This window comes from Plecotus auritus, assembly GCF_963455305.1.
Source record: "Plecotus auritus genome assembly, chromosome: 1".
NCBI lineage: Eukaryota > Metazoa > Chordata > Mammalia > Chiroptera > Vespertilionidae > Plecotus > Plecotus auritus.
The window spans coordinates 115,967,915-115,994,204 of record NC_137770.1 but is presented as its reverse complement, the minus strand read 5'-3'; the positions used below and the strand labels follow the sequence as shown (position 1 = coordinate 115,994,204).

Below are 26,290 nucleotides of genomic sequence, written 5' to 3'. Positions count from 1 at the left end.
ACACGGTAGTAATCTTGGTTTTAGATCCTTGCCTTTCATTATGTTGAATACTTCATGCCATTTCTTTCTGGCCTATAGAGTTTCTGATGAGAAATCAGCTGACAGCCTTGTGGAAGCTCCTTTGTTGGTAACAAATTGCTTTTCTCTTGCTGCCTTTAAGATTCTCTCTTTGTCTTTAATTTTTTGGCATTTTAATTAAAATGTGTCTGAGCATAGACCTATTTGGGCTCTTCTTGCTGGGGACTCATGTCTGCCTGCAGGCTGATTGTTATTTTCAGTCATTCAATGAGCCTTAGGCTGTAGACCACAGCAAGGTATAAACTCCACTGGATGAGGCCAGAGGTTTACCAGTGGGTGGGGCAATTGCTTCCCCTACTGCCAGGCAAAGCTGCCTAGGTGGTAAAGATCTGCCTGAGAAAGATGTCCTCTGCAGTATGGGGGAATGATTCAGCACAGGGATCCAGGCAGCTGCCCTTTGAACTCTATTCCTAGAGCCACTAACCCCAGATTCTCCTCATACAGCTCTAGTCCACTCTGCCCTCCCTCTGTTGGAGCCAAGTTGAGTGGCTACACATGAGATTTTGTGCATTGGCCCTTTAAGAGGATGCCTGAATTTCCAGCTGTCTCTCCCTGGCAGACAGCAACCCTGTTGCTTTTCACAGCCAGATGTTATGTGGGCACCTTCTCAGTTCTGGTGCTCTGGGACAGGGAATACAGCTTGGGGTTAGACCCAAGACTTCTCGGGGGGACCCCTCCCCCCACAGCTGAGCTATCCCTCCGGAACTTCTGCTGCTGCCTATGGGAGCCCAGCCAGCCTTCTCATGCCTCTGCACTTCCCATCGGTCTCTATGAAGTTTCCACTTTATGTCTTTGGTTATAAGGGTTCTCTTCAGCTAGTCTTCAGTTGGTTATTCAGGATGTTTTTTGTTTTTTTTTTCTATATTTTAGTTGTAATTCCAGTTTGGTCCTGGGAGAAAGTCAATGTAGCTTTCACTTAATCTGCTGCCATCTTGGAATCTCTGAACTTGTACTTATTGTGGCCCAGGCATTGTCCTATGGGTTGCACATCTCTACATGTGTTAATTCATTTCATCCTCACAGGATCTCTAAGACAAAGGTACTACTATCATCATCCTTATTTTACATATGCGGAAAATCTAAGATTCAATAAGGATGAGTACCTCACCTAGCTGGGAAGGGTCAGGCAGTCTGCCTTCTAGGTCCATGTTCTTAACAACTGCACTATGTTGTTTCTCATAGTAGGTGACAGAAAATGCCTGTTGAATAAAAGTTTGTTTAAATAATTGTCATTATTAAATTATTGTTCCCTTCCATTTACCCAAATTCTGAAGGTGCAATACCCTGGGGCAAAGATGGACTTCTGACTTTAGACTTAGGCACTTTTCCTGCCTCTGTTGTTAACCAAGTAGGTGTCCCTTCTGATTCTCCTGATTGAAGAAAAGTCATCTGTGGTCATCAGATGGGAACACAAACATTTACTGTAGAACCTGCATGAGCCACAAGATATGTCCTGTAAATTCTATGTGGATCCCAGACATTTCTATTACCCATGCATTAGTCATAAGACATGCTTTGGTGGAGGCATGTGAGCCTATGTGACACTTACCACAGTTGAGAAGGCTTCACTATAGTCCTCAGGCTCGTCTTCTGAAGGCTCATGTGAACTTTTCTTTCTTGAGGCCCACTTGGACTCCAAACATCTCTCCTGTAAAAACCATGCTTGATAACCTCTTCAGGTTCCCAATCATAATTTCATTGGGCCCTCCCTATAGCTCTGTAAACAGGCTAAAGCTTGTATTATAACAAGGATAGAGAGCAGTGACCATGCAGGTGAACCAGGGACAGGATCAATAGCAGAACCCCATTGTCCTGCCCATAGCCCGTGACTCTTCCCCCATGATTGGCTTGGAGGCTAAATTATACTTGCCTCTCAACCTTCTACAACCCCTGAGGCAGTTCCCTCCCTTCTCTTCCATCTCCCTCTCTAGTTCTTGTCTGCTTTTTTATTTTTATTTTTTTACTCCTGCCCCCTTTCTACCCCAGCTGTGTGAGTGAGGTCCTGCCCCACTCCCAACAGCCTGGAGCCAGACAATGGGCCCTTATTCTGGGCAAAGAATCCCTGCAGTGTCTCCCACCCACTGAGGCTCCCTTCCAGGCCTGGGGGTGGTGTGGGCAGATGGCACTGTGGAGGGCAGAAGCCATTGGCTGGCAGGACAGAGGATGGCCCTGACTGAAGAAATCCCACAGGAGGTTTACATTGTAAGCACCACTCACAATAAAAGCCTGCCTTTTACTCCCAGTTCCATTGCTCCAAGTGGGTATCTCTCAACCATCATTAGTTCTGGGTTTTTATTTTTCTTTAATTATCTTTTAAAAATATGTCTTTATTAATTTTTAGAGAGAGAGAGGGAGGGAAAGAGAGAAAGATCAATGATGAGAAAGAATTATCAATTGGCTGCCTCCTGCACAATCCCTATTGGGGTTGGTGCCTGCAACTCAGGCATGTGCCCTGATTAGGAATCAAATCGGTGACTTCTTGGTTCCTGGGTTGATGCTCAACCGCTGAACCACACTGCCAGGGTAAGTTCTGGGTTTTTAAAGATTTACCCTCCTGGTCTTTATTCTTTTATAAAAATTTATTTTAGAGAGGTGGGGGGAGGAAGGGAAAGAGAGAGAAACATCAATCAGTTGCCTCTTGCAGATGCCCTAACCAGGTATTGAACCCACAACCTGGGTATGTGCCCAGACTGGGAATCAAACCCATGACCTTCTGGTGCACTGGCCATACTCCCAAGGCTGGTCTTTATTCTTTTTAGGTGTTCATCTTTGCATATCACAGTCTCTTTCTTTCTTTTTTTCTTTCTCTTTCTAAGCTTCTCTCTTTCTATCCCTTTGTGTAGCTTTGCCTGTCCCTATTTCTTAAAAAATAATTTTTTTTTTGGTTAATTTAATCCTCACCTGAGGATATTTTTTTCCATGCTTTTCAGAGAGAGTGGAAGAGAGGAAAGGAGGAGGATAGGGAGGGAGGGAGGGAGAGAGGAAGAGAAGGAGAGAGAGAAAACATCGATGTCAGAGAGACACATCCACTGGTTGCCTCCATCAGGAATCGAACCCACGACTCTTCGGTGAGTGGGCCGACAGTCTAACCACTGAGCGACACAGGCCAGCTTTGTTTCTATTATCTTTTTCTCATTTCATCATGTTCTCTTTCCTTTCTCTCTTTCCATGTCTTTTTTCTCTCCAAGTTTCTGTATCTCTATCTTCACGGCTCTCCTCTCTTGCCTTTCTGTGTCTCGTGTGCTTATGTCTCTCTCTCTTCATGTCTCATCTCTGATCTTCTGTCCTCCATCCCCTTGCTGTCGCTCTGGGATGTGGATCTGAAGGACCTTCATCAGTCACCATGTTCTCCTGTTCACAAAACTTTCTCACTCCTCCTTTCTGGTAAATCCCAGAGGCCTCTGGGACCGGCGTGGGGGTTATTCCCCAGTTTACATACTTAGAGGCTGAAGCTCTGGCTGTTGGTACCAGGCTCCCATCCCTGGGTTTCTTCCTCCACGTAGGACCTCGGATAGCTCCGGGAAAGTGCGGAGGCGTCCTGGACTTCTTTCTCGCGAGAGCAGGGAGAAAGGCCTTAGAAATAGAGCGGGAGTCTCGCGAGAGCTGCTGCGGTCAGGGGCGGCGCGCGCTCCCCGCTCCCAGACCCCGAGCGCCTTGAGGCGGGCTTGGCGCCGCATCGCCGGGTGCAGCGAAAGCTCTGGGCAGCGCCGCGGCCTTTCGGCCTCCGAGAGCCAGCTGCGGGTGAGTCCGGGCCTGAAGGCTCGGAGAAGGGCTTTGCAGGGAAGCTGGGCGCAGGGCGAGGGGTGGGGGTGGGGGGTCACCCCTTCTCCACTTTGTACCCACTACGCTTCACCTTTGGATGCAGGAGGCTGGCCGAGATGCTGGAGAGGTGGAGAGTCGAGGTCACCTTTCCTGCTTGGAGCCCCGGATTCTCCCAGGCCTTCCAGCTCCCACCATCCCTATCCCTAGCTCCCTTAGACTCTAGGCTTAGAGGAAACCCGCATTCTTGGGTGACGTCAGACCTCTGGATTCTGGAGCCTGACTGGGCCTTGGGCCCTCCATTCTCCCCCTCGGACCCCCTCAGTTTTCTGGAAACTGGTGTCCTCTTTCCTGGGGATGGTGCACTCCATAGGGGATGGGGGCGACTGGAGGCGGGGTAACTGGAATCCTTTGCGTCCTTCCTCACTAGAGGCGCGCCTGCTGGTGGACCCAGGTTGCTACTCCCCCACCTCCACCCCACCCCCGCCTCCCAGGGCAACAGACCTTTGGACTGCTGGTCTCAGCCGCCTCAGGGTTTTGCGGGGGAAGGGGAAAGGGGTGCAGTGGCTTGAGCCTAGGGTCCCCCAGGGCTGAGGTGGTGTGTTGGGTGTGCCGCATGTAGCTAATTCCAACGCTGGCTGGAGTCGGTCACGAGGATAAGGATGAGGTATTCCCCTGCCTTGGGGAGCTCTTGGTCTGGGAGTTAGAGGAACCAAGTAGAGACTGAGAATTGCCCCAGCTCCCAGATGGGGAGTTTAGGGAGGGCCAGACAGACCTTACGGTGGACACAAGGAGAAAGAGAAGCAAGAGCCAGCGAATAAGAGACCTCCTGGAGGAGGTAAAATTTGGATGGGAAGGGAAGGCATTCCTGGGGAATGGTATGGGCAAAGGCATAGAGATGGGAATTAAGCACAGCTGTTGAGGAGCCTGCCTGTGAGCCCTTGGGGTGGGGGAGTCTAAAGAATTTTGCAGCTGCTGGTTCTACCTCTGAGGGTCAGGGCTTTGAAAGAGGGAGATGGTTCTTTCAGGGGCTTTACTGGTAGAAATGATTTTCTGGGTGCTATACAGGACTTGTTAGTTGAGATTTGATCTGGGTTTGGTGAACCTGAAGTCAGTCTTCAAAGCTGAGAGAGGAGTCTCTCTGGTGAATGGGCCACAGAAAGAGGGTCTTCTTAGGTATACAAGCCTATGGAGTCCCTGGCTGGCTAGCCATGTCTGAACAAGTTCATTCCTCTCTCTGGGCTCTTTTTGCCAGCACCTTTCTTTGGGGATGAAATAATAGGATTAAGTACTGACCTCTCTTAAGGAAGCTGCTTGCTCTAATTTAGAGCCTCCTTCCCAGTTCTTCTCTCTTTCCTTTTTCTCCTCTTTCTACCTCCCTCTCCCTGCTCCTCCTCACAACATTTCATTTAGGGGCTGAACTTCCTTCCCTGCTGATAGCCTGGAGTCTCTGAAGGTTTCCTGGAGGTGTGGGACAGCAGGGTTGACAGAAGCTGTGGGCTTAGCATGGTTGGGGCAGGGCATCAGTTGCTCCTCTCCCACCCTTTGGGAGGGTATCCAAGTCTTAAGCAGGAACACAGATTGACAGTGCTCTGTGTTGGGTCCCTCCTGGAAACCCCATCCATGAGAGACTGAGGAAGAGATTGGATGAGAATGAGTGACCGCTTGGTGGCCAATAACTGGTTCAGAATTTAAGCAGTAGGATGTATAGCAGGGATATCTGAAAGGTTTCCCAGGAGAGGTAGGATGAGAAAATAGTAGGACTTAGAGGAGCTGACAGAACTCTTATTTAGGGGCACCGGAAGCAGAGGGGTAGATAGACATGATCTCGTGAATGAAGCTGGGTTGTGTGGGAAGCAGGTCAGCCTGTGGTAGAGAAGCAAAGGGTAGTGGGACAGGTTTGTAGCTGATTGACACAGGCCTTGAATGCTAGGCACAGGATCAGTAGGGGCTACTAAAGAGTCATCATAGGATAGTGATAGCAATGCCAGGAGAGTGTTACTTTCTCAGCATGATTCATAGTTCTGGACTTCAGAGTTGGGGGTGGGATAAGGGGACCAGAGGTTGAACAAGAAGGGAAAACTTCCATCTTGGGCTCTAGGCAGGCAGGAAGAAAATTACCATTTCTTTGCCAAGGATGAGGGGCTCTTGCTGGGGAGGAGGGAGGGCTGGGCAGGAGGCAGCCCTGGAACCAGCCCCAGGTCTCTGGCCCTAATCTGAGTCCAGGCTTGAGTCTCTTCTCTTTGCCATGGGCCTCAATCTCTCCACTGTGAGATCTTCTATCCTCCCAGCTTCACAGTAAGAAATGGAATAAATTATAATCTGGGCTTTTAAAACAAAATTCAGGTAGTATTTGCTATCTTATTTTTTTCTCAGGTTCTTTTGCTATCTTGTTGATAACTAAGGTGGTTCTTCCTTAGGTCTGTATCTTTGGAGAATACACTGAAGTGTGAGTGTGAGTGAGTGTGTGTGTGTGTGTATATATCACCCTCAACCATCACCAAAAACAATTTGAGGAACAGAATTGCTACTTTTCCCATTTTGTAGTCAAGAAATTTGGTTTGCTGAGGCCACTCATTTCTCTCTCTGTTCCTGTCTCTCTGTCTGTCTCTCTGTCATTCTCTCTCTCTCTCTCTCTCTCTCTCTCTCTCTATCTATCTCTCTATCTCTCTCACTCACACACACACACACACACACACACACACACTCACACACACTCACACTCACACTCTGAAATAACAGCAGAGAAGCCTGGAGCCTTCCATTCTTGTGACCATAGCCTCCTGTAGCCCTCCCTCCCAAGCCCAAGTTCTTTCTGGGCTAACCTTCATATACAAAAGAAGCAGACTTGCCCTGTGCTCTGGCCATGAGCTCTGGCTTATCCCACTCTGTGTGATCCATACTTTGCTACACTGACTTCTCTGTAACCATGGGCACACCTTTGGAAGACAGCCTGGGACGAGGGACAGAGGTACGGCTGGAGCCAGGATTAGATTCTCCTCCTCTAAGCCTCCTAGAATCCAGTTATTACCCAGTTATCTCCTTATCTCTCTGCCTTGTTTTTTGTGTTTTTTTTTGGAGGACTTCAGTGCTGGACAAGTCTCCCACTCCACATCCCATTGTCTCATGGCAGGTGATGCCTCTTCCTGCTGCCCTTTCTACCAGGTACTCCTGAGTGTGGTCATTATTGGCATGTGACTACCTCTGAAATCCTAAATTCCAGTATGCTCTGACCACATTCCAACTTTTACTTTACCTACTTTGGGACCCTAAAGAGACCTCTCATTCTCTGATACCTCCATTTTTTCTATACGATGAGCATCACACCTTCTGTGTCTTATCTGGATTCCAGAGTCCAGGGGTTTAACCATTCTTTGGCCCATGCCCTCAACTAACGTGCCACTTTGCCTGCGTGTCCCAACCCAGCAGCAGAAGTCCCAATTCACATACCAGAGCAGTTTGGTTCCACTTCCATGGAGGACCTCCAGCCTCAGCTGTCCCTCCACCATTTTTTAGAAATCCTCTCCCTCATCACTGGAGACTCTTGAGAGAAAGGAGGAAGGTAGAGAGAAGAATGCTAGATGAAAGATAAAGGTATTTCTTTAGTGATGTAAGTAGGGGTTGGGAGGCAAGATGGAGAACACTCACTGAGTGTTTAGAGTGTCAGGGGCCTGAAATTTAAGCCCAAATGTTGACCAATGGTATGGCCAAACATTAACAAATTAAATAGCTACATATAACTTAGTCATAGCATAGACAAACTTTGCCAAATACACAGGGTTTCCATGTTACTTAAATTTAGTTAGTACTTCACTTTAGTTCAAATTATTTGTCAATTAGTTAACTCATGATTTGTCAAATTTTGAAGGAAGATCTGATTTCCAGACATCCTCAAAGATCATGCTCCCTAACAATAGTGAACAGTTATTCTATTCTTACCACACGCATTACACATACTGTTTGGCCTATGAAACTATATCATATTAACTAAATGAAAGACATAGCACCTTTGGCTGAGGAGGACATAGTGGAGCTAATTAATAACAAATGAACATCAAAATGTAACAGATAAATAAGAATACATCAGATGAGAAATAATAAATAAATGATGAAATGTTAGGTCAGCATGATTTTATGATTATTGCAAAAAAGTAAATAAAAATTTTGTGATTATTAAAAAAAAAAAGAAAGAAATCCTTTCCCTCTTCCCAACAACTCCTAGTTCCATTTCATGGGAGGAGTATTCCAAACTGGGCTACTCTCCCCAAACCCTTTATTTATGGAAAGGCTGATTGGGGGTTTGTGGGAGAAATGGAACCATACCCATGTTTCTCCACTTCTTGAATCTCAGCAGAAGGAAGGATCCTAGTCTAATATGCCTATTCTGTGCTATGGAAGCTGGCCCTCTGTCTCCTGAGAAACTAATGTTCATCAGCTATTTTCCCTTCTAACTGTACCAGCTTATAAATAAGCTCATCTCCTATCTGGAAAAACCTTTCTAACCCTATGTTCTCCACTAGTTGCTGCTGTTTTAAACCAGTGGCTTTGTCTTATTACAAAAATGATATATGACCATTGTAGCAATATTAGAAAAGAAAGATAAAAAGTAAAGAAAACAAATAACTTGCCGAAACCGGTTTGGCTCAGTGGATAGAGCGTCAGCCTGCGGACTGAAAGGTCCCAGGTTCGATTCCGGTCAAGGGCATGTACCTTGGTTGCGGGCACATCTCCAGTAGGAGGTGTGCAGGAGGCAGCTGATCGATGTTTCTCTCTCATCGATGTTTCTAACTCTCTATCCCTCTCCCTTCCTCTCTGTAAAATATCAATAAAATATATTAAGAAAACAAATAACTTAAAACCTTTTTAAAAATAGCCGAAACCGGTTTGGCTCAGTGGATAGAGCGTCGGCCTGCGGACTGGAGGGTCCCGGGTTCGATTCCGGTTAAGGGCATGTACCTTGGTTGCGGGCACATCCCCAGTGGGAGGTGTGCAGGAGGCAGCTGATCGATGTTTCTCTCTCATCGATGTTTCTAGCTCTCTATCCCTCTCCCTTCCTCTCTGTAAAATATCAATAAAATATGTTAAAAAAAATCTTTTTAAAAATATACTTTAAGTGATTTCATAGAGGAAGGGAGAGGAAGAGAGATAGAAACATCAATTATGAGAGAGAATCATCAATTGGCTGCCTCCTGCATGCCCCCTATTGGAGCTCAAGCCTGCGGCATGTGCCTTGACCTGGAATCAAACCAGCGACCTCTTGGTGCATGATTCAGTGCTCAACCACTGAGCAACACAGGCCGGGCTAAGGCTATATTTTTTAAAAGAAGAATAGAATTTTTCAGTGGCTGACAGGACTCTGAGAATAAAGCTCAAATCCTGCCCATGGCCTTCAAGGCCTTGACGACCCCGGCCCCTCCCACTTATCAACCCTATTTTTGCCTTTCTGTCCCTTCCACTTCTTGGCTCTACTTCTTTCTGTTCCTTGAATATACCAGGCTGTTGTTCTCCTGGTCTTCACACCTGTTTTCCTGATTCTCTTTTTCCCTAGCCATCTCTTACTCATCCTTCAGGATTCACCTGTATGAAGCCTTCCCTGGTTCCTCCAGGATAAATCAGGGAGGTGCTCTGCTGTGTTCCTATAGCTTTTTGTACTTGCTCTCCCAGAGCACTTCTCAGGCTGTGTTGTAATTGCTCATGAACTAAGCTGGATCCTCTACTCTGACTTCTCCTCTCAACTCCAATATGTCTCCAATATTACAGAAAAAGTTGAAGCAGATACATGGGACTCTCACTCTTCTTTCCAAGGCCTTAAGCCGGCCTGCGTCTGCTTGCATCGTGCTCTCCTTCCTACCTTTTAGGATTGAGGCTTGTCTTACCTCCTTGCACTGCGTCCTATGCTTCTCCTCTTTAAAGGGTTAACTTCTGTCTATTGTAATTGCAACTTTTTTCCTGGACCCTTCACATCTCTAGCTTATTTATTTCCATCTTAAACAACCATCAGCCATATCTCTTCCTGGACCCTATATCCCACCTAGCTAGTGCCTTATCTCTCTCTATTCTCTTCCTAGGCATAGGCAGCCTTTTTCAAAGAGCTGTCTACACCTGCTTACCTGTTCAGCTGTAGATCTAATTTGGCTGCCACTCCCATCCCCATCCTTCCAAAACAATTCTTTCCGGGATCACAGATGATTTGATGTTACTGATAATGAACATTTTTCAGCCCAGCCCTTTTCCTACTGTCGTATTTGTTCACTGTCTACTGACTTTGGAGACTCCACTCTCTTCTACCTCATCAGTTGCTTCCTCTCATTCTTTGCCAGGTCATCCTCTTTTGTCTGACTTTTTTCCATTATTTTTTCAAACAGATAATAAATACACTCACATGATTCATAATTTGAAAAGATGTCCCAAATTTCATCAGTACTAAAATGAACATTTTGATATTTCAGAAAACATTTTAATGTCTGTGTCTTAAAAATTTTGGCATTTTAAAATTGTAATTTGGCAGTATTTCTTTTTGTGTGTGTAAATAAAATTAACACTGTCTCTTAAAATCCATGGTGTCTTGGGGTAGATAGTCTAAAGATACATAGTAACAATTCTTTTTCCCCACTTGCTCTACATCTATTTAGTTTCTCTGTCCCCCCAGGGAGCCACATTTTCCCGCCTTGATATCCTACTAGAGATTCTTTGGGTATATATTACCAAATACATACATGGTGGGGCAAAAGTAGGTTTACAGTTATTCATATGGAAAATAACACAATGATCTTAATATATAAAGAGGTAATATGCAAATTAGGTCAGGACGTCATAATGGGACGACTGGACAGGTGCGTGCCCAGAATCAAACCTGGGACCCTTTGGTCCGCAGGCCGATGCTCTATCCACTGAACCAAACCAGCTAGGGCCAAATACATATTTTAAATGAGACTTCTTACTTTTTGTTTAATTGACCAACTTTTGGTCTCAATTACATTAGATGAAAGAGGACTCCTACTGAAATAATAATATTAAATGTGAATCGTTGTATTGTGCAGTTACCGTATACCCAGGTGAAAGGCCACAAAGGGGCACTTTTTACTGTATATAGTTTCACCCAGATTCAGCAGTTGTGAACATGTGCTACATTTGCTGTGATTCTGTCTATATCTATCTCTTTATCATTTCTTCTTTTATGAACTATTTGAAGTAACATCATGATACTTTTCCCCTAAACACTTGAGCACATCTTTCCTAAGAACAGGGCATGTCCTACAACCTTGATACTATTATCCACCCTAGAAATGTAACATAGGCACAATATTATCTAGTTTAGAGTCTATATTCAAGTTTCCTTTGTTACTCCATTGATTTTTTTTTTCCTCAGTGATGTTCTTTATAGTATTTCCCTTAAGGTTTACACATTGGTTTCCATTGCTATATACTTTTAGTCTCCATTAGTTTAGACCGGTGGTCAGCAAACTGTGGCTCATGAGCCACATGAGGCTCTTTGGCCCCTTGAGTGTGGCTCTTCCACAAATACCACGGCCTGGGCGAGTCTATTTTGAAGAAGTGGTGTTAGAAGAAGTTTAAGTTTAAAAAATTTGGCTCTCAAAAGAAATTTCAGTCATTGTACTGTTGATATTTGGCTCTGTTGACTAATGAGTTTGCCGACCACTGGTTTAGACAATCCCTTATCTCTTAAAAATTATTTTTTTATTTTCAGATGTTGGCATTTTTTAATAGTCCGGGTCAGTGTAGGTTTTAGAATGCTTCACAACTTGGGTTTGTCTGATTGTTCCTCATGATTAGATTCAGGTTAAACATTTTGGGGCCTGAATACTACACAGGTGATGCTGTGCAGTCTCCCTGCATCACATTGGGAGGCCATAGTGTCCATTTGTCTCATTATTGGTGAGGTTTAGTTTGATCATCTGGTTAAGGTGGCTTCTCTAGCTTTCTTCACAGGATAAGTGCCTGTTTCCTTTTGTAATTCAGTCATCTCTGGCCTAGTACTTTGAGACTCTGTGACTCTCTTTCTGCGAACAATCTTTCACCCAGTGAAAGGTTTAGCATCTATTGATGATCCTTGCCTGATCAGCTATTTCCTTAGTGATTGGGAGAGTCTTTTAATTCTTTTACATTCATAGCTAGCATTCTTCTGCAAAGAAGAGCTTTCTTTTTTCCTTTTCCCCTCTCTTAAAAATAAGAGTGTCACTTTGGATTCATAAATTATTTTTTAAAATTCAGTATGTTATATTATTGTTATTATTACTTTTGATACTCTTAATGGTCCCAAATTTAGCTGGTGGTAGCCTCTTCAGACTGGTGTCATTTTTACATGCCTCCATTCGTTGAATAACTCATTTCTGGCACTACAAGATGTTCTAGGCTAACCTTGTATTTGTCTTGGTTTGGGACCAGCCATAGATATTTTTTAAGTCATGCTGATACCTCCAATTCAAATCCAACATCACAGGGATCTTTTTTACCTTCCCACATTCTATATTCTGTCTTCATACTCTAACAGTGAAAACCCAGGTTCCCATTAACACACACTTACTCATAGCTTTCTCCTATAGTACACATGACAAAGTTTCAGAATCACCACATCGGTACCAACAGTAACAGAAAACCTGTTAATATAGAAGATATTTTTCCAGTGATTTTTGCCCTTGAGATATATCTCTCTGAGAGAACACAGAGTACTGTGACAAGTTACTTGGCTAATTCTTTTTTCCATGGTTATGTCAACTTCATTTGTTTTTGTTTATTTCAACTTTAGGGTTTATTTCTGGTGTAAGTTTTTGAATATGTAAGATATTATATGTACAAAAGTATGTAAAAATCTTTACCTAGAGAAGTTTCATGACTCCTCCCAGCCCTTCCATCATGTAGGTTACCGTGTCATTTGTTTCTGGTTTATTGTTCCCATGTTTCTTTTGCAAAAATAAGCTAATTAATATGCATTTTCTTCTTTCTCTTTATTTCTTACATAAAAGGTGGCATACTATTTATACTTGTCTGTATTTTGTTTTTTTCTTTCTTAAAAAATTATTTACCCTCCCACGAGGACATGTTTATTGGTTAGAGAGAGAGAGAGAGAAACATTGATGTGAAAGCGAAACATTGATTGATTGTCTCCTATACGCGCCCCAGGGATCGAACCCGCAACTGGGTATGTGCCATGACTGGGAATTGAACCCTCATCCTTTCGATGTACAGGATGATACTCTAACCAACTGAGCCACCTGACCAAGGCCTCCCCCCCTCCTTTATTTAATGTGAATGGTAGCATATTATATAGACTGTTCAACATCTCACATTTTTTAAATGACTAGTAATTGTGGAGATCTTTCCATATTAGTATTTTTTAAAATAATTTTTTAAAATATATTTTTATTGATTTCAGAGAGGAAGGGAGAGGGAGAGAGATATAGAAACATCAATGATGAGAGGGAATCATTGATTGGCTGCCTCCTGCACGCTCCTTAATGGGGATCGAGCCCATAACCCGGGCATATGCCCTTGACCGGAATCGAACCTGGGATCCTTCAGTCTGCAGGCTGATGCTTTATCCACTGAGCCAAACTGACTAGGGCCATATCAGTATTTTTTTAAAAACTTAGCTGCAGAGCAGTCTATTGTATGACTACCATTTATTTAATCAGTCCCCTTTAATAATGTAGATTGTTTCTAACCTTTTGGTTTTACAAACAATGCTACAATTAATGCAGCTGTGTAAGGGTATCATTTCATGTGGGTCCCTATCATGCTTGTCTTTTTTTTCCTTTTGTGGTAGATGTTTTGGGTTTTTATATCTGTACTAGAGGCCCAGTGCACAAAATTTGTGCACTTGGGGGGTGTCCCTCAGCCTGACCTGCACCCTCCTGCAGTCCGGGAGCCATCAGTTGGACATCCTTAGTGCTGCTGTGGAGGCAGGAGAGGCTCCTGCCACTGCCACTGCGCTTGCCAGCCGTGAGCCTGGCTTCTGGCTAAGTGGCGCTCCACCTGTGGGAGCACACTGATCAGGGGGCAGCTCCTGTGTTGAGTGTCTGCCCCCTGATGGTCAGTGCATGTCATAGTGCCCGGTCATTCCTCCATCGGGCTGAAACCAGCTCTCCAACATCCCCCAAGGGGTCCCAGATTGCGAGAGGGCGCAGGCCAGGCTGAGGGACCCCACCGGTGCACGATCAGGGCTGGGGAGAGATGTGGGAGGTTGGCCAGCTGGGAGGGACCGCGTGAGGGCCCCAGGGCATGTCTGGCCCATCTCTCTCAGTCCCGATCGGCTAGACCCCAGCAGCAAGCTAACCTACGGGTCAGAGCGTCTGCCCCCTGGAGCAGGTCATAGTGACTGGTCAACCTGTCGACTGCCCCCTGGTGATCAGTGCATGTCATAGCGAGCAGTTGAGTGAACATATTACGCTTTGATTGGTTGAACAGCCAACTGGATGACCGGACACTTAGCATATTAGGCTTTTATTTTATTTTATTTTATTTTATTTTACTTTATTTTATTTTATTTTATTTTTATTTATTGTCTAAAGTTTTACATATGTCTCCTTTTCCCCCAATTGAGCCCCCCCCCCCCCCCCCCAGCCATTCCCACCCCGGGCAAGCCCCCACCTTAGACTTTTATTTTTTTAAAATATATTTCTTTATTGATTTCAGAGAGGAAAGGAGTAGAGAGAGAGAAACATCAATGATGAGAGAGAATCATTGATGAGAGAGATTCATTGGTCAGCTGCCTCCTGCACACTCCCTACTGGGGATCGAGTCCGCAACTCAGGCATGTGCCCTTGGCCAGAATCGAACCTGGGACCCTTCAGTCTGTAGGCTGACACTTTATCCACTGAGCCAAGCCAGCTAGGGCAGGCTTTTATTATATAGGATTTTATTTCATCACAAAGGGGCCACAAAAGATTATAATTGCCCAAACTTTTCATTGGATCCAGAGAAATATGACTTGAGCTCTAGGAGGGTTTTTCTTTTTTTAAAACAAACTTTTAGCCCTAGCTGGTTTGGCTCAGTGGATAGAGCATCGGCCTGTGGACCAAAGAGTCCCAGGTTCGATTCTGGTCAAGGGCACATACCTTGGTTTCAGGCTCCTGCCCAGCCTGGGCCCTGGTCAGGGTTCGGGCTCCTGCAGGAGGCAACCAATCGATGTGCTTCTTTCACATCGATGTTTCTCTGTCTTTTACTCTCCTTCCACTCTTCCTAAAAATCAATGGAAAAGCCGAGACCGGTTTGGCTCAGTGGATAGAGCGTCGGCCTGCGGACTGAAGGGTCCCGGGTTCGATTCCGGTCAAGGGCACGTACCTTGGTTGCGGGCACATCCCCAGTGGGAGGTGTGCAGGAGGCAGCTGATCGATGTTTCTCTCTCATCGATGTTTCTAGCTCTCTGTCCCTCTACCTTCCTCTCTGTAAAAAATCAATAAAATATATTTAAAAAAAAAAAATCAATGGAAAAATATCCTCTGGTGAGAATTAACAAACACACACACACACACACACACTCACAGAAAAAATAAAAGCAAACTTTTAATTGAAATATAACAAATAGGAAAGTTCACAAATCATAATTGTATACTTGATGAATTTTCACAAAACCAACACCTCTTTGTAACCAGCACTAACACCATAGATTTGTTTTGTCTTTTTTTAAACTTTATAGAAATCTCTATCCAACTTTAAAAAAATATATATTTTTATTGATTTCAGAGAGGGAGGAAGAGGAAGAGACAGAGAAACATCAGTGATGAGAGAGAATCATTGATAGACTGCCTTCAGCACTCCCCACACCAGGGATCGAGCTTGCAACTTGGACATGTGCCCTGACTGGGAATTGAACCGTGACCTCCTGTTTCATAGGTCGACGCTCAACCACTGAGCCACACTGGTCAGATTCTATCCAACTTTTAAATGTTGCATTGCCTTAGCACTTGGTCATAGACCATTTTCTGATTTTGACTGTGCATGTAGCTCCACCAATTACTGTTTTAGCGAGTTGATTGCTCATTCACTTCCTTAGCCTTAACTCACTTAATGTATGTCTCAGTACAGGCCCCCCTACTGAAACTTCCAACTGGAATATCCCCATTGCCTACAAAGAAGCCTATCTGGGGGTCTCACAACACCTTGGATTTGGCAAGTCAGTGGCAGCTATTTGTCTTCCCTAGGATCCTGCATCTTTTCTCATGGATTGCCTCCTATCATGGGGCTCTCTGTTAACAGGCCCCCTTCCCCCAGTGTTGAAGCTGGCAGAAAATCTTCTTCTTTTTGTTTTTTGTTAATTCTCACTCGAGGATATTTTTCAATTGGTATTTAGAGAGAGTGGAAGGAAGGGGGAGAGACAGAGAGAAACATCGATGTGAGAGAGACATATCGATTGGTTGCCTCCCACACACGCCCAGACCAGGGCCAGGGTTCGAGCCTGCAACCAAGGTATGTATCCTTGACCAAAATCAGACCCAGGACCCTTCAGTCCTCAGGCCAACACTCTATCCACTGAGCCTAACTGGCTAGGACCGGCAGGAAATCTTCTTGATGGCCTCTCTCCCCCCAATTCCCAAATTCATCTCAGGGCCCCTTCAAACTTGCTCCCTTATAAGGGCCTCAAGTATCACTCCCTGCCCACCTCATCTCTCCAGCCTCACACTCCTGCTGTTTCCTCATTTACACTCTACCTTGGCCACAGTGGCCTTCTTTCCCTTGTTTAAAAGTGAGAGATCCTGTATCAGGATCTCTGTGAGCTTTCCTCTCTGCCCAGAAGGCTGCCCTGCCCTGAGTAACTCCTCTGTGGTCTTCAGGTCACCTCTTACTGATTATATTTAATTTCTGACTCTCCAGACCAGGTTAGATCACCTTGATATATGCTGTGTATGTTTTCATAGCAGCCATCCTTCCCTTTTATATTATTTACTGCAGAGGTTATTGAGTGTTTCATTCAAGGGAAGGGACTACATCTTTCTTATTCATGCTTTTTCCCCAGTGCCTGGCAGATTATAAATCCCCAATAAGTGAACAAATGACCAAAGGCAAAGGCAGGAGGAAGAGGAGCTCAGCCTATGACTGAGGCCAAGGCTCTGCTGTGTTCAGCGTCAAGGAATAGAATTTCCTCTTTCAGAAGTCTCTAGTACCCTCAGGCCCTTTCTGTCACTTGCCTTTCCCTGCATGGTCCCGTTCTAGATTTCTTTCCTACCCTTGGATGGGTTTTTCTGTGGTTAGACTTTGTGCCATGTGGCAAAGGGCAGGAATGCCTGGAAGGAGGTAGCAGGTGGAATGATTGCTCTGTGAGGTGGGAGATGCCTCCATTGGGTTCATCCCACTGTGAGAGTGGGAACAGGGCCCTGCCCCAGGGAGCATCCAGCCTGGCTGGGGCTGAGAGAAGGACCTCATTAGGATGGGCCATGATCCTCATCCTTCTCTGGCTTTTCTTTCCTTCTAGTTCAGAACAAAGAGGCTGGGCCAGCTGGTGCCATCATGGCAGGTAAGGAGAGGGCAGGCCATGTGGGTAAGACATTCAAGTAAGCATAGGGTGGTTGGACCTCTTCCTAGTCCCCTTATCTTCCCTAGTATTTGGAGGTCAGGTTCTTTCTGTCCTTTTGTCCACAGGTGTCCCCTGATTCCCCACTTGGGCCTGTCTGTCGGTGACCCTGAACATGACACTGTCTAGCCCTCTATCAGATCTCTGACCCTGGGGAACAGGGATCAAGCATCCTGATGCCCTGGTCCTATCCCCTCTGTCACCATTGCTCTCTATTACTCTGAGACCTTGTCCTTCTGGTTTCTGAGTTGTCTGGTTTCCCAAGATTCAGGTACAGAATGCGAGAGCTGCAGGGAATTTTAGGGACTATTTAGCTCAACCCTCACTCATCCCACTGGATAAACTGAGATCTGGAGAGGGGTGGTGACTGGCTCAAGAGCAGAATATTGGAGTTGAGGCTAGAACCCCCATTTCCAGACTAACCCTTCCTACTTCTGCCTGAAACTGGCTCCCTGCTGAGGAGAATGCTGAACCCCTGATGGACAGCATTTACTGTTTTTCTTCTGAGAGGCAGTGATACTACGTTGAGGCCTTTGGTTACTTTGGGAACCTCACACATCCTGGAGGAAGCATGGATTGTTGGGTAAGGATAGCAAAGTGGCCTGTGGTCACAGAGGCCTTCGGGGCAGCCTAGGCCAGGGAAAACATGATGATATTGGATTGTTGGGGAGGAGAACATTCAAGGTGATGTCATGTGATGTGCTTTACCCACAGAAAGAGTGAACAACTTCCCACCACTGCCCAAATTCATCCCACTGAAGCCATGTTTCTACCAAGACTTTGAGGCAGACATCCCTCCCCAGCACCTCAGCATGACCAAGCGCCTCTACTACCTCTGGATGTGTGAGTGCTATGGATGGGGGATCCAGGTGGGGCACTAGGGTGGGGTACCCACAGGCTGGCTATCTTTTTAGCTCCACTTGCAGCATCTGCATGGGCCAATAATTCTCCACTCCCTGCCCTCCCCTTACTCCCAAAAGGCTCCTTTCATGGGCCCACTCCCCAGTTGGGCCTCAGTTTTCCTCAACCCCAAGATCTAGGCCTCTCCTCCCACCAACCCCCATCTCCCATTCACAGACCATTTGGATAAGGGTCTTTGTCACTTGCTCTCCCTTTCCTTTCCCACTGGAGTAGTTTTCTAGGGAACCTCAGGATTCTGGATTGGAGAGGGTTCTTCCCTTAAGCCTCATTTTTCTTGCTTCCTTGGAGATCAAGCTGGGCTGGTTGCTCCACTTTCCAAGCAACAGGTTTCTCATTTGTAGAAGAGGGTGTTGTCTCAGTGTTTGCTATGGTTCCATGTAGATAGAGCTTTGTATGGACTCTTAGAACTTCTAATGTTCTAAGATTTTGAGGTCAAGTATTTAAAGGCCTTAGTTTCTGATTATCTATGGCAGGTTGGTGGGAAAAGTATCATCTTAGGGAGATGAGACTTAGATGTGTCCAGGCTGGGTCACAGGTACCTTTTCGGCATGTGCAAGGAGAGGAATCTGGCTGTCCTAAGCTGGGTACCAGTCCCAGGGAACGCCAGACATCGCAGGGTGACCTTAACTAGGGTCTGCCACAAGTGATGTTGCCTTGAGTCAGGCCTGCACTTAGCTACTTACCTGTGGGGAGATGATTAATTGTGCCAAGAAGGTGAGAAAGAATACTGTCTTTGCAACAGATCCTTCATGGAATGGTAGAAAGAATATGGGGACAGACAAACTCAGTTTCAAGTCCTGGCTTGGCCTTTGGGTGGCCATGGGGTCATTTCCCCCCCATGTAACATGAGAGAAAGAATGCATGGGGCAGGTGTGGGTAGGCCTGTAGATGTTTTGAAGAGAATTTGTCCATTAAAATAGGATGTGGAAGTGGGGTTAGGAGATTTGAGGAGACTGGGATTAGAATGACAGCATGTTTGTGGACACAGGGTAGGGACACTATTCAAAATTTATTGACCAGGCATGGGTCCATTTGAGATTGACTGCCATGAATTTATAGTCCTATCAGGCCTTTGGGGTGGGGTCTCCTTTTTTTCCTAGTAACAGTCAGTTCAGGTCCAGATGGGAGTTGTGTTCATCTAGGGTGAGTGTGATCAGATGACAGGGCAGGGGAGGGAATAAGAAAATGAGAAGTATGGCATCTAAGCCAGATAAAGAGAGGAGTGGAGATAGAAAAAAGTTGATGGCTAGAGAGAAAGTAGCCAAGTCAATGGATATGAATTCCGAAGAACTGCTAGAATAATTGCAAAAGAGGCAACTAGATCAACTGAGCTAGAGAGAGATGGAACTGGGAGGAGAGGTGTAAACCAATATTAAGACAGGTTAATGTCTAGTTTATGTAAAGAGCAAATAAAATCAGTAAGAACACCAAGGTTCCAGGAAATTTGGGGGCAGTAAACAGGAAAGGAGGAAATGCAGCTGAATGCATAGGAAGAAATGTTCATTCTTATTATGAGGGACCCGAGATGGGTGTACCTGCAGAGTGTCGGTGTTGTCAGAGCAGACTTGGGGAGCATTTCACCCGACCCTGGGCTCTGAGAATTCTGTCCCTGAGAAGATCTCATTCAGGAGCTGGATTTAAGGGCTATAAATATCTTCCTAAGTCCCCTCTAGGTGTCTGCCAGATGCTTTGCTCCCAAAGCAATGTATATAACCCTTGAGATGCTTAAGGGCTCTATTCAGAAGCCAGTAGGTAGATGCCTGGGTGTTTGAAGCTCCATTTGAGCCCCTCTTCCATTGTTCATTCAGCAGGTCTTTGTGGAGCCTTAAAGGGATCCAGCCTAATGTTCCAGGAAGGGATTACCTTGTGTCAGAAGACTTGGGTGTGTGTTAGTGCCAGCATCAGATGAGGAAGGAGTCTTTGAGGTCCTGACTGGCTGTGACTCATTGATACTGTGATTCTGTGGTTCAGCTAAATTATGTGGGCATGGAGGAGGGGGAGCCTGGGTATTGCTCTTGTGGAGCTTCTAGTCTGGTTGATGGGCTGGGATTTGTACTTGAGGAACCATGAGAGCAACCTAGGTCTGTGAGAGATCAGAGGGATGGGAGATGAGCAAGGCTGCAGTAGTGAAGGAAGGCTTCTTTGAGTGGGTAGCATGATAGTTGTCTAAAAAATGGATTAAAGACTGAGATTCCAGCTACTATTGCCTGCCCCATTAAGCACAGGGCAGATAATGCAGTGGCTTGAATAGATGTTTCCACAAGGCCTTTTACTTTCCCCTTTTTGTGCCCCTACCTAGCAAGAGAAGATGTAAGGTGGGTTTCCTATGCCTTGGCCTTGGTTGATTGCTGTGGATCTGGCAGGGTCAGGGGCTGAGGTCATTCGTAAAAGGAAAAGAGCATTTCTACTACCCTTAGGCTTTGGAGCCCTTCAATGGGGCTTGCTGGGCTGAAGCTCTGGATTCCTGCTCTGGAGACTCTTTGTTCTCTGGGTTTCTCAGATTCCCTAGGAGTGGATATGGGGAGGGTTGGTCTGAGCTCCCAGACTTCTTTCTTACAGTCTGTACTCGTGTGTGTGTGTGTGTGTGTGTGTATGTGTGTGTGTGTGTGTGTGTTCACTGATGTGGGTCATGGGTGTGAATATGTATAAATGTGGTATGCATGTGTATTTGTGTGTCTGTATCTCTCTGTTTGCATGGGTTTGATTGTTATGTCTTGAGTTATGGATGTGTGTATCTGTGTCTGGGTGCTCATGTATCTCTGCATGGGCCTGGTGTTTGTGTTCATGTCTGGTGTATGTCTCTGTGTGTGCATGTGCTCCTGGGTCTGCAGTGAACAGCGTCACGCTGGCGGTGAACCTGGTGGGCTGTCTCGCGTGGCTGATTGGAGGTGGGGGAGCCACCAACTTTGGCCTCGCCTTTCTCTGGCTCATCCTCTTCACACCCTGCTCCTACGTCTGCTGGTTTCGGCCCATTTACAAGGCCTTCAAGTAAGTGGTTGGTGCTGACCCCGGCTCCTAACCCTGCCTCTTTGCTTACCTTCCCCATCTCTTCTCTACATATTTTCTCACTTTTTTGTTTGTTTGTTTGTTTGTTTTGCCATCTCCCAAACTTACTTTCCCCATTCACCCTCAGCTCAGACTGCCAGGTAAGATTTGGGCTTCCTGGGAGCTCTAGGCTGGGATGAGAGGGCTGGGAGTCAGAGCCTTCCTTTTAGTTCCTTTCTTCATCACTCTGCCCTTAGGTGTGGGCAACATAGAGTAGAGACCAGGCCTATTTTAGTTTTTCCTTCCCCAGGCAGCTGCATGTTAAATGTTGCCAATGGAGCCACCTGTCTTGGTGGAGATGCTCATCCTGTACCCATAGAGCTAGCTGATTTAGTGCCAAGTGAACCATCTATCCATGTACCAGTAGAACTAGCCATCCATATTCTAGAGATACTATTTATGTGCTAATGAGGTCATCCAACTCTGTACCAAAGAGACCACCCATCCATGTATCAGTTGGGCTAGCTGTCTTGGTGCCAATGGGTGTCTACTTTGTGTCAAATAGAATTTTCAATCTTTGTGCCAATTGGACTATTCATCCATGTACCAACAAGGCCATCTGTCTTGGTGCCATTGTAGTATCCCCGGTGCCTCAAATGTCTTTACCAACCAGACTATCTAACTGTGTGCCAATTAAATTACTGTCTTGGTGCCAATAGGGTGTCCATTTTAGTACCAGTGGGACTTTCTGTCTCTAAGCATATGGGATCATCCATCCATGTACCAGTGGAGCTAGCAGTATTGGTGCCAATGGAATTGCCCATCCTCTTGACAATGGGTTATTTATTCCTGCCACAATGGGCCCATCTATTTTTGTGCCAGTTGGGCCAAAAACCAATGTACCAGTGGGTGGTCCATTCATGAAGAGATGTCTCCCTATGTAATGCTGCACACACAGACCTAACATGGAATCCTGCAAAAATCCATAGTTAAACACTGTCCCATTTTGGCCTCTCATTTAAGGCTTTTGACTATCCTCTGTCCATTGTGTACTCACTTAAACTTGGAAGGGCTAGGGGGCCTTGAAGGCAGGGAATCCTTGGCCCTCTGCCCAGCTGATGGGAGCCATCTCCTTTGTTGCAGGACTGACAGCTCCTTTAGCTTCATGGCATTCTTCTTCACTTTCATGGCCCAGCTGGTCCTCAGCATCATCCAGGCTGTGGGCATCCCAGGCTGGGGCATCTGGTAAGAGACTGAGGTATCTGGGACTGACCCATGGTTAGCATAGGTGGCACCTTGTTATGTCTTTTGCTTACCTCCATATGCTAAGCTGCCTGGCCTGGGAGGACACTATGGATTATGGAAAGTATGACAGGATTCAAGCTAGTGGAGTAGACACAGCCATAGCATTTGAGGAGAAGAAGACCTTCAGTGGTTTCTGGGGGCTGAGGAGTGTCTAAAATCATGGGAGAACCCAAGGAAAGGAAGCATTATGTCTGAGGAGTTCATCTCCTGAGCCATGGGGAGGACTCTTTCTGAACCACTGACATAGGCCCTTGAGGTATAAATAAGATGGTTCCTTTTCACCCAATAATATGGTCCCTCCATGTGACAACGAGACGGTCCCTTGCTCTAGTGTATAGTGGGGTGGATCCTGGGTACCCCTCACCATGCTGGGTAGCCTCACAGCTGGCCTCTTCCTACAGCGGCTGGATTGCCACCATCTCCTTCTTTGGAACAAACGTTGGCTCAGCGGTGGTGATGCTCATTCCCACCATCATGTTCACAGTTGTGGCTGTCTTTTCCTTCATTGCCCTCAGCATGGTACGTGGTTACCTCAAGGGTGAGAGGGGGTGGCTTTGGAAAGGGGCTATGACCCAGAAGTCTCCTCAGGGACTAACTGGAATGGCTTGGTGGACTTTGCTCCTGATGCACAGAGCACAGGTGGGAGGGGGGACTATCTTTGATTAACTCTTCCTTGTGCTCCTCCTCCTCCAGGTTCATAAATTCTACCGGGGCAGTGGGGGAAGTTTCAGCAAAGCTCAGGAGGAGTGGACCACGGGGGCATGGAAGAACCCACACGTGCAGCAAGCAGCCCAGAATGCAGCCATGGGGGCGGCCCAGGGTGCCATGAATCAGCCGCAGACTCAATATTCTGCCACCCCCAACTACACATACTCTAATGAGATGTGAGCCAGCCAAGCCTACTGGGAGGCAGGGCTGGGGGATGATGGGATGGGGCTCAAGTCACATAATCTGTTGTGGTGACCAAGCAGGGTTCTCCATTTCCTTTTCTCCTCCCCCTTTTCTCCTTTCCTTTGTACAAAGAAAAAGAAAATTTATATATATATATATATATATATATATATATATATATATATATATATCCCCTGCCCCTTTGGATTTTGCTTGAGCATTCTGAGAGCTATAGGCTGCACATGGAGCTGCCCATGTTGCGGTAGTAGTTGTGTCCATGTCCCATGTAAAGTAGTGTGCAGTGGAGGTTTCTGTTGTGGTAGATGTATGTTTAGAACTAAATCAGCCCCCCACCCTCCATCTGGCTACTCCCTCTGACCTTGGCCCAAGAACCCCTCATGGGACAGGAGGCATAGCAGCGAGAGCCCGCCCCGCCCCTCTAGGGTTATGAGTTGAAACTGTTTCCACTTTTGGTCTTATTGGGAAGTGATACTATGTAGCACTCATGGTAGTGGTGGTAGTGGGTAGGAGGATGGGACAGGCTGGGGATCTTTCCTTGCTCCTAATTTGAGTTCCCTTCCCCTCCTCTCTTTCTGCTATCACATTCCCTGTGGTCTATTCTCTTGCCCAGGATTTTTCTCTTCCCCATGTGGCTTTTCTTTGTCTTCCCCAATGCTGAATGTCGCAGTAGTATCTGCTCCTGAGACTGAGCCCCTTCCCAGATCAAAGAAGCAGATAGGAATGCTGAGCCTTAGCCTTGATGTGGGAGGGCACACTGATGCAGAGCCCTTTGGACACCTGACTCCCAGGGAATGGCATTGCAGGGTCATCTCCCTGACTCTCAGAGCTAAGCCTGTAGAGGCAGGCTCCTCTTTTTCCTACCCTGCTTCCCCTGCTTCTCTTCCAAGAGACCCCTCAAGCCCCTCTGCCTAAGTCTCTCCCCAAACCCCAAGCTGCTGTGGCCTGATGCTGCCACCCTACGCTGCCTTCCCTGAAGAACTGGGTGGTGTCCAGACAAAGATACAGCTGAAGTAGAGGACATGTAAATAATTATTGTTTCCTGGGTGAGGTCTGGCTGGTTCAAGCCTGCCGGGAGGTACTAATTGTCTCTGAGTGACTGACCATTGGATTCCTGGCAGCAGTAGCTGTTCTGTGTGGTTCTGGTAGAAGGGATAGGCTCAGAGGGCTGGGCCTGGAGGGAAAATCAGAAGAGAGGGCAGGCATGGCCCATTGAGAGGGCTGCATGACTCCCCCTTGCCAGCTTGCTCTTGGTCACGGCAGTTCTGGGCACTTGAACTTAGGGCCCAGGAAGAAGCAAAGGGCCAATCTTTTCAGCAGGCTCAATGGCTGGAATGGGATTTCAGGTTAGTATTGGTGGGAAGGGAGCCTCTCTGGCTTTTGTTTGTTTTTTCACATCAAGATAACTTACTATCTTCTGCCTACTGGCCTTGGTTCTTGGCCCTTCCTCACCCTGCCAGAACCCTTTCTCTTCCAGGACAATGATTTCAGGGTCATAGGCCTATTCTACTCCAAGCATTATGAGAATGTTGCTGGTAAAGACCCTAGCTCTCTGAGGCCTGGAGGGGAGTGGATTCTCACTCAAGGAGTAGCTGCTCATTTCCCACTCTCCCTTCTCCTACCTGGGTATTTGGCCTGAAGAACCAAACCCTGCTTGGCCACTGTGGACTGGCTCCAGCTTGGAACCCAGCACCTGGGCTTCCAATTACGATCCTGAGCTTTGAGCTCCAAGTACTTCGTTTTCCTATAACGGAGCCAGGGCCTCTGGGAAGTTCTCTTTCTCATGGTCTCTTAGGCTTGGGCCAGAGTGTGATTGGCTCTCTCCTCTACCACTTTCTCTCCAAAAAGCATTTGTTACAGCCCGTAGTACACTACGTCTAGGTTCATCCTTCCCTGTCTTCTCCCCAAGCCCAGACCTCTGGCTCCCTTTCTCTTAGTCTCTGTGGTAGCTTCAGAAGGCCTGTGGTCCAGCTGCAAGCCCAGGATCCAGGAACTGCTGGTTACCACCTCCAGTCAGTGTCCTTCTCTTCCTGCCTTTCCTTTGTCCTGGCCCAAGACCTATGTGACCATGCCTGACTCTGCCCTTGGGAAGGCCTGCTACTTGTGTGTGGCTGAGCTTGTCCAGGCCCTCGGATGCTGCATCTCCAGGCAGCTATGCACTTTTCTGGTGAAGGATCTAGTATGAGAAGTGGGGGCTGGGCACAGATTCTTCTCTGCAGGATGGTCTGGGGGGCTGGGCACAGATTCATCTCTGCAGGATGGTCTGTGGGGTGGGGTGGAGGAAAGCCCAGGTCAGTTTTTTGAATCCTCACGTTTGCAGCCAGTGACCTGTTTTTGTATTCTTATTTCTGGGAAACATAGACCATTCTCCATCTGGCAGTTGACCTGCTTGAGCCAGTGTGTCTGTGGTAACTGAGTGAACCATAATAAATGGGAACATTTGGCCCTGTGTATCCTGCTGTGTCATGTGTCTTCATCTGGGCTTGTGTGGAGCCTCACCTGTGGGCTGGGGTGTGGAGGTAGGGTGGTCCGCAGGAGGAAGTAGAAGGCTGGATTAGTGGGGGAGGGATAGTTTGGTTCAGACAGGGGTGGGCAAACTTTTTGACTCGAGGGCCACAATGGGTTCTTAAACTGGACCGGAGGGCTGGAACAAAAGCATGGATGGAGTGTTTGTGTGAACTAATATAAATTCAAAGTAAAGGAGCGGAGGGGAGAGCAAGAGAACCAGATATAACAGCCGGATCTGACCCGCGGGCCGTAGTTTGCCCACGGCTGGTCCAGATAGTCCCTGCAGGTAAGGGCAGG

The 26,290-nt window shown here is 46.5% G+C and overlaps 1 protein-coding gene across 3 annotated transcripts; it reads left to right on the top strand.

Annotated features, from left to right (window-relative positions):
• Positions 1-3,676: 3,676 nt before the first annotated feature.
• On the top strand, positions 3,677-25,936 carry SCAMP5 (secretory carrier membrane protein 5). Of its 3 annotated transcripts, XM_080666844.1 has the most exons (9): positions 3,692-3,819; positions 15,541-15,718; positions 15,883-16,263; positions 17,267-17,308; positions 18,080-18,208; positions 21,118-21,274; positions 22,415-22,516; positions 22,978-23,095; positions 23,270-25,936. In XM_080666844.1, exons 4-9 carry the CDS (start codon positions 17,302-17,304, stop codon positions 23,462-23,464), a joined length of 708 nt encoding a protein of 235 aa, XP_080522970.1. In that variant the 5' UTR covers positions 3,692-3,819; positions 15,541-15,718; positions 15,883-16,263; positions 17,267-17,301; the 3' UTR covers positions 23,465-25,936. The 3 variants fall into 3 exon arrangements, with proteins under 3 accessions (XP_080522969.1, XP_080522968.1, XP_080522970.1); XM_080666843.1 differs by lacking the exon at positions 15,883-16,263 and having other exon boundaries at positions 3,677-3,819; XM_080666842.1 differs by lacking the exons at positions 15,541-15,718; positions 15,883-16,263 and having other exon boundaries at positions 3,683-3,819.
• The last annotated feature ends 354 nt before the right edge of the window (positions 25,937-26,290 follow it).